This window comes from Odocoileus virginianus, chromosome 15 (assembly GCF_023699985.2).
Source record: "Odocoileus virginianus isolate 20LAN1187 ecotype Illinois chromosome 15, Ovbor_1.2, whole genome shotgun sequence".
NCBI classification, from domain to species: Eukaryota; Metazoa; Chordata; class Mammalia; order Artiodactyla; family Cervidae; genus Odocoileus; species Odocoileus virginianus.
In genome coordinates, this window is record NC_069688.1 from 54,486,047 (window position 1) to 54,494,389 (window position 8,343).

Here is an 8,343-nt window from a genome sequence, read left to right on the forward strand (position 1 = left end):
AGTTGGACACGACTGAACTGACTTACCACACACGCAAGGCCTAAGGAACTGTTTCTCAAAACCAGATCCCAAGAAACCTACATATAATAAATTGGGTTTGAGATTTTTCCCAAGAACCTTGATTCCTAGAAGAACCCCTGCAGGCTAACCTGAAGTTATACAGTATCTTTTCTGATATTTGGAAGCTTTGCATAAGACACATGTCCAAAACAATCCTGCACACACAATTTCAGAGTCCAAATTTTGCAAAGATTAATGGACAATTAGAAGCGAAAAGTTCTCATCTTCTGTTCAAGCTTCATTTCATTTTAAACTTCTAATCCTCTGTTCAAGTGTCATTATGTGCCTGAATTTTTATGCACATCATGTAATTTAACCCTCACAACCACCTTATAAAGTGGAAGTAGAAATCTACAAATGAGGAAATAGGTGAATCTTAAGGTAATTAACTTTCCCAAGTGACACAACTAGCATTAATAAAATCAGATAAGGTCTGCCTGCTTTTCAATAAATCACTAGTCAACAGCCTCCATTCCACTTAATTACCAACATGGACAGATTAAGTGTCTCCCCATTTGTAAATATGTATTTGAGAAAAGCTGTTATGCGATATCCACAGACTATTACTAAAAGAATATATAAGAAATCTGTAAGAGTGATTCAACCCTGGATAGGAAAGTTAGAGGACACTACTGGTGTCAAAGAAAAACTGCACTGAACAAGTGAATATGGATGGTAACCGTACATTTTGATAACCTAAACTGTTTATTATCAAAAAGTGGTCATTTTAAACTATATAAAAATGAATATAACTTTTTTGGCTTTTACAATTTTTAATGCCCTGATTTCCACTAATGCTACCTTGTTTCTCCAAAAGTAATCAACAAGTAAACAAGGCGGGATAGGTACACTATTTTTTAAAGCAATTAAAAACAAAACACTGAAGTGCATGGGAATTCTGTCATTATACTACATTTTGCTACAATGGAATTTTTAAAAATTGGACTTACTAGCCCAATCAAATCCAGGGTGGTTAACTACTCTAGCACTTCTCAGAAGCCCTTGAGATCAGGTATTTTGAGATTTTCTGCCACTCTTTATTAATCAAAGGCAGCAGAGTGGGGGGGGGGGGGGTGTATTTTTAAACCATTCATCCTTCAAGTCAGACCTGGAATCCAAGACAGGCCCCTGCCGAGATGTATCAGGTAACCTGATTCGTCCAATTCACTCTGTGCTAGGCCTTTCACGTGTTACCTGAACAAAATCGTCATTAAGCTTCTGACTTTATGAGGCTTAGATTCCACTGAACTCGGGTAAATTTCCTGAATTCTCTCTAAATCTTTGTTTCCATAGCTGCTAGATAAGATAATACAGTTTATACTGTACTCACTGTGCCCCTGCTTTGTACCAGACACTGTTCTAAATGCTTTAATTCATTAAACTTGGAGTGTACAACTAGTCCGTCATACTTGTGGCGAAGATTGATTACTTGTAAACTTACTTTGCATAATGCCTGACTGAGACACAGGAAGAACTCAAAGTTAGCCACTGCTTACTTAAAATTAATTACTAGTCATCTTTCACATTTTAAAAAAGCTATTCATGTAAAAACTTTAAAGATAAGGCTCAAGCAATATGACAAACGAAGTAATGTTGCCACAATTTTGGGACCGATGTGAAAACTCCTGTGGTTTCACTCCCACTCCACACCCGGGGCTGACCCCAGGATACACGCACTGTAACGCCAAGGGTCAGGTCGGCCCCGAGGCCCGCCGCGCCCACGAGGGTCCCTTCCGGCCTTGCTCCCTGACCTCGGGACAGGCCGGGCTCTCACCGCAGCAGCTCCAAGCAGTAGCGGTCAGTACCCGAGGCGCCAGGTCCACTAGCAGCGGCCACGCTCCGCCCGGACGCCACGGGCTCCGAAAGCCGCCATGCGCGCGCCCACAGGCCCCGGAGTGGTCGGCGGCAACACAGGCCGGGGACGCCTAGCCGCAGAGGTCCCCACGCCGAGCCCAACGTGGAGGCCGCCATGACACAGACGCCGCGTGTCCTTCGACCCCGCGCTCTCGGCGCGCGGCTACGCTCGGCCACGCCCCCGGCAGGTCTAGCCGCGCAGTGCGCGGCGGCAGGAAGGCGACCTCCGGCCGCCGCTCGGAGAGGAGCCAGGTGTCGCTGTCGTCCGCCGCCGCGCTCCTCAGGAAAAGCCCCGCCTGAGTTCCAAGGATTCCTCCCAGGCTCTCCCCTTCCCTTCCAGGCCCTCCTGAAGGTGTGTTTATCGAGATAGGAGAATGGAGAATAATTTGACAGTATACTAGCTTGATTTATAACTTTTAAACAATTGTTACATGGCTTGTGAGCCTCCTTAGGCCCTCTTAACCTCAGGCCGGTCAAATATTACGGTTGGGTCTAGTTGCCAGGACCCGAGACCTGGTCCAAGCTGCTTACATCTGGATCCAAATAACACTTCCTGCCCCCAGGTTTGACCAGACGTTTCCTGCTGCCGCCACACTCTTCAGTTCAGTTCAGTCGCTCAGTCGTCCGACTCTTTGCGACCCGGTGGACTGCAGTACGCCAGGCCTCCCTGCCCATGACCATCTCCCCAGAGCTTGTTCAGACTCATGTCCATCGAGTCTGTGATGCCATCCAACCATTTCATCCTCTGTCGTCCCCTTCTCCTCCTGCCCTAATTCTTTCCCAGCATCAGGGTCTTCTCTAATGAGTCCTCTCTTCACATCAGGTGGTCAAAGTATTGCAGCTTCAGCATCATTCCTTCCAGTGAATGTTTCCTGATTTCCTTTAGGATGGACTTGTTGGATCTCCTTGCAGTCCAAGGGACTCTCAGGCGTCTTCTCCAACACAACAGTTCAAAAGCATCAATTCTTTAGCGCTCGGCTTTCTTTATGATCACATCCACACATGACTACCATGTAAAACCATAGCTTTGACTAGAGGGACCTTTGTCCGCAGAGTAATGTCTCTGCTTTTTAATGTGCTGTCTAGGTATGTCATAGCTTTTCTTCCAAGGAGCCACACTAGATGTTTCTAAAATGTACCTCTGATCATGATTCTTCTCTAACTGACAAACTTTATGGCCTGTTGGCTAAAGGTCCTCCTTTCAGGTTTACCTTAAAGCTTTACCTTTCAGCCTCAACCCAAGCGTTTGTGACTCCAGCTTAATGTTTCTCCTTAAACCCAAGGGAGAGTTCTGGTTTTCTGGGCCTAATAACTCCAGCCAATTCACCCTGCCTTTGTTTTACTCCCTGACACAGCCTCTTCAGCCTATACAGGATCTCAGTCCCTCCTGCATAATGTTCTCTTTTCTCTTTGGGCTTCTGTCCTTTAGCACTGAGTTTAAACCTGCTCAATTAAAAAAAAAAAAAATCGCTTATTTCCACTTGCAATTCTGGTCTCCTGCCTAGCTGGACTTTTCCATCTCAACTCTTAGTCTTTTTGTCTGGACAATGTGCCCCTTCTCACAATCAGGGGAGAAATACTTTGGAATCATCTTTACCTATTCTTTCTTGTATATCTAATGTAATCTAACTGGTCAGGTCCTATCAATTCTTCTTCCGTCATATATTCACATCCATGACGGCAAAACTACCTGGAATCAGATCCTGGCTCTACTTCCTATTATCTCTGTGACCTTGAATGACCTTTTCTTGTGCTTCGAATTCCTCCACTGTGAAATGGTAATAATAATAGAAGCCAAAGTTTTTGTGAGAATTAAATGAGTTAATATGTTTAAGGCATCCAGGGCCTTGCCTGACCCATAAATAGCACTCAAAACAAGTCATCTATGTAGGGAAAACATTAAGAAAGACTGTTTAAAAGGACCAAAAAGATTTCTGGGTGTCTTAATGGAAAGTTAGACACTGTCCAGGTTGTCTTATTTTATGGGTTCTTTGTGCCTTTCACTGTCTTTGAACTGTTTTATAATTCTGTAAATGGCAGAATATTGATAATGCAAATAATTCTTGTCCATGACTTATGCAGATTATATCCATAGGAGATTCTGTCGATTACTATTCTGTGGATATTATCCGATTGTACCTGTTTCTTATCTATTAAACAGATTTACTTAAGCTTCCTGACTGCCTATATATGTCTAGTAGTTTGAATACTTCATTGAATTGGTTGTAAGATCTTACTGGTTCCCCCACAAATTAATGAAGTTAATTTTTAATTTTTGGCTATGCTGGGTCGCCATTGCTACAGCAGTCTTTCTCTAGTTGCAGGGAGTTGGGACTGTTGTCGAGTTGATACGTCTGGGCTTCTCACTGTGGTGGCTTGTCTGGTCGCAGAGTGTGGGCCCTGTGGTGTGCTGGGCTTCAGTAGTTGTGACATGTGGGCTTAGTTGCCCCGAGGCATGGGGAATCAAACCAGGATTCAAACCAGTGTTTCCTGCATTGGCAGGCAGATTCTTAACCACTGGACAACCAGAGAAGTCCTGAAATTTTAACATGTGTTGATTTTACATCTGTATGAGAATCAAGACTATACAATTTTGTTCAAAATTATTTTTTTAACAGTTATCATTTGTTATCATTAACTTCTCTTTTGTTTTGTTTCCAGGACCCAGTTTCACATCTTTCTGATGGACCCATTTCTTTTCATGTCTCCAGGCGGATCAATCTATATCAAAAAACATAGCCATTTCTCATAAATGTTATAAGCCTGTACATTTTTTTTTTAACCTGTAGATATTGAAACCTGAAAGTACAATTTCAATTAACAGGATAGAGGAAAATTAAGAAGTTTTAAAATTATTCTGTGGATAACACATTGTCACTAACATTTTTTTGAACATCTATTACTAATACTGAAGTTCATTTTTTTAGAATTATGAGTACATGAAAATATTTCCATAGTGTAATTTCTTGATATTAAAATCAATATATTTGAAATATGAATGCATTTTTCTTCATTTAGGGTTATATCAAGGCAGAAGCTCAGTGCTTAACCCAAAAATTAACATCAAAAAATAAATGACCACAGAAGCACAATTTGTTAACTTGGCCTTTAAAAGTGACAGTTGCTTACTTTGTTATCTTTGAGTTTATGACTGATCAGTTTATAACTGATCCATCTGTGTAACTGTGAATGAAATATAGTAGTGTTTATTTCCAAGCTTCAGCTCAATAAAGATTGTCCTGTGGTTATTGCTACATTGTAAAGAGCTGTGCATCGTTGTTCCGGAATATTACATCACTTCTTATTTTTTACATGACCTCTGTTAAGAAGTGAGTTTTGCTTTTTATAATGAGTCAGTCTGACCTATTGACTTTTATTTTTTTAATTAAGTCTTTCTTTTATTTATTTATGGTTGTGCTAGGGTCTCCATTGCTGCCCTAGGGCTTTCTGTAGTTGTGGCGAGTGGGGATCCTCATTGCAGTGGCTTCTCTTGTTGCAAAGCATGAGCTCTAGAGCGTGGGCTCCAGTGGTTGAGGTGCGTGGGCTTAGCTGCTCCACAACGTGTGGAATCTTCCCAGACCAGAGATCGAACGGGTGGTGCAGGGGTGCATTGGCAGACAGATTCCTATCCACTGTACCACCAGGGAAGTCCACGTATTGGCTTTTATATGACACCTTGAGTATATAGTAAATGGTCTGCACCAGGCCACAGTTGGTTAAATCTCCCCAGATGACAATACGGCACCCATCACCTCCAGCTTCTCCATGGCTCTCAGGGATCAACTAACTTCTCCTCAGTCCACTTTGTTTTGTTACATGTTTTTGATTATATGTATTTTCTTTTTTAAAAAAATCTCATTAAAGGAGATTTGGAAAATATAGGCAAATGTAGGGAAAAAAATCATGCTAAAACCTATGATTCAAACAGTTACTATCCACATTTTGTATTTTCTTCCCACCTCTTTCTTTGTGCATAGGCTTTTTACTTGTTTTTACTGCCTGTGCAGTGTTATTGGATTAGCCTAACATGCTGATGTGCATTTTCTTATGCTATTATTTCATTCATTTTGAAACTTTTATTGAGAATCTACTCTGTGTCTACACTGTACTAGTTGCTAGGATTCCAGAATGAATAAATGTGCTCCATGTCCTCCAAGAACTTATTCTTAGTGGTAAAATCATTTAAACAAACAAAAATCATCACAACTAAATATGCAATTAGAAAATGTGGTAACTGTTGCTTTAATAAGAACATAGATTCCGCTACTCAGATGAAGATACAAAATAACACTGCTGTAAACAAAGTAGACCTTTATTCTTCTTTCAAGTATCAGTTCAGGTATAAGCAATATAGGGTTGCATGGAGATTCCAGGATCCCAGACACCTAGGCTCTTTCAGTCTGGTTGTTCCATCATCCGAAGGGTACAGTTATCTCCATGTCCAAGATGGCCTCTTGCTAGTCTACATGCCAGTCAGCAGTAAGAGTCAAAGGGGGAAGGGGCACGCACCCTTCTCTTTCAGGAGTTCCTTAATCATTTTTGTGCCATGGCATGTAACAATAGATGTGCTTCCTCAATGTTAAATAATATTTAGCAGTGAGTCTGATTTCAAGTGTCATAGTCATGATGAACATAAGCAATATAAAAAACTATTTGTAATTTCATTTGGTGACAAGATCAAGGTTACTCCCAATACTTTTGCACTTCGTTGCCTATATTCATAATTGAAACCAATGATAAATTTTAGTAGCAGTTAGTAAAATTAAAAATGTCGGTTTTGGGGGTTTTGTCCTACTCAAGGTTATAGACCACTATGAATTCTATTCACAGCTTCCTTGGGTTAAGAACCCTCTACTTTAAGGGTACAACCTTGCATTTGTACATATCCCATCTACTCATATCCCATTGGTTAGAACATAATTTTCTACAACAAAAGCTGGAAATAGTCTTTATTCCTGCAGACATGTGCCCAGTTAGAAATCAGGGGTCCCATTATTGAAAATGAAGAAAATGAGTATTCAGAACCCCTAATTAAGAAGAACCATATACTATGAAAGAATTTAACTAGGAGGCTAACCTAGATTATGTGGTCAAGAAAAGCATCTCTGAGAAAGTGACAGTTAAACTGAGATCTGAAATATAGTTAATGAAAATAACAATATCTGTTACTTATTGAGTGCTTACCATATACTAGACATTCTTCTAGATATTTGTTCAATCTCACAACAGCCATATTCAGTTTAGGGTGACCATTCAGGTTTTGGGGAATGGCAGTCCACTCCAGTATCTTTGCCTGGAGAATTCTGTGGACAGAGGAACCTGGTGGGCTACAGTTCATCAGGTTGCAAAGAGTTGGACACAACTGAGCTTGCACACACTTGGTTCAGGTTTTAGCTCTGAGAGTCCTGCATCCCAGGAAACCCCTTGATCTGGGGCATACTAGATGGTTGTCACTACTGGTACTCTTGTTATCATCCCCATTTTATAGAAAAGGAAACTAAGGCAAGGAAAGTTTGAACCATTTGCTAGAAATGGGTAGAGGCAGGATTTACACTTAGGAAGTTTACTCTAGAACTCACCTACTTAACTACTCTGTTGGTTTGCTCGGTCTGCCTAACAATATACCTCAGACAGGGTGGGCTTAAACAACAGAAATTTATTTTCTCAACTTGACGGAGGCTAGATATCCTAATCAAGGTACTAGCAGAGCTGATTTCTTCTGAGGGCTTTCTCCTTGGCTTCTGGATGGCCGCCTCCTTCCTGTATCTTCACATGGTCTTCCCTCTGGGTGTGTCTGTGTACTAATCTCATCTTTTGTGAGCGCACCAGTTATATTAGGGCTCACCCTGATGATCTCATTTTACCTGGAATCACCTTGTTCAAGACCCTCTCTCTAAAAGCTGGATTCTAAAGTACTGGAGGTTTGGACTTCAACATATGCAGGCGAGGGTGGGAGGTCATAACTGAGCTGTAACAACTGCTATATTCTACCGCCAGGCAAAGGAAGGAGGGGTGGGGTAGCATTCCATAAGGTGTAACTTCATGTCCAGGAGTCCTGAATCAGTAAAACACACTCGAAGAACAGAGTGAATGCCTGTGTAGCTGGCACGCACTGAGTGTGCAGGAGGTGGACCATTTGAGACTGGAGAGGTGAGCAGGAGCCAAATGATGTGATGTTTTGTAAGCTAGGTTGAGAGTGGAGGATTTTATCTTAAGTGCACTGGGAAGCCATTTAAAGAATAACATAATGAAGCCATTTAAGGAAGGACACGGAGTTGACATAATGGGACTTAGATTTTAAAAGACATCTCTGATGACTGTTTGGCAAATAGATTTGAAACAGTGGGAGGGGTTAGGTGTTCATGGCTGCAAACTGGGTCAGAGCTGTTGGCGACTTGGACAGGTGTAGTAGTGGAAGTGGAGAAAAGT

General features: G+C 41.5%; 1 protein-coding gene and 1 long non-coding RNA gene across 3 annotated transcripts in view; one reads left to right on the forward strand and one right to left on the reverse strand.

The window, feature by feature from the left end:
- The window catches only part of NDUFAF6 (NADH:ubiquinone oxidoreductase complex assembly factor 6), a 39,690-nt gene extending 37,645 nt beyond the window's left edge, over nt 1-2,045 (reverse strand). The window contains exon 1 of one of the 2 annotated variants that reach the window (XM_070477369.1): nt 1,835-2,045. In XM_070477369.1, coding sequence (XP_070333470.1) covers nt 1,835-2,031 — 197 coding nt within the window. In that variant the 5' untranslated portion in view covers nt 2,032-2,045. Of the gene's footprint in view, nt 1-1,811 lie in introns of both variants that reach the window. The other variant, XM_070477370.1, reaches the window with a different exon arrangement.
- A 57-nt stretch (nt 2,046-2,102) lies between these two features.
- Nucleotides 2,103-4,675, forward strand: LOC139038404 (uncharacterized). Its single transcript, XR_011491366.1, has 2 exons — nt 2,103-2,266; nt 4,576-4,675. It is a non-coding gene; the product is annotated as an uncharacterized lncRNA (long non-coding RNA).
- Nucleotides 4,676-8,343: the final 3,668 nt, after the last annotated feature.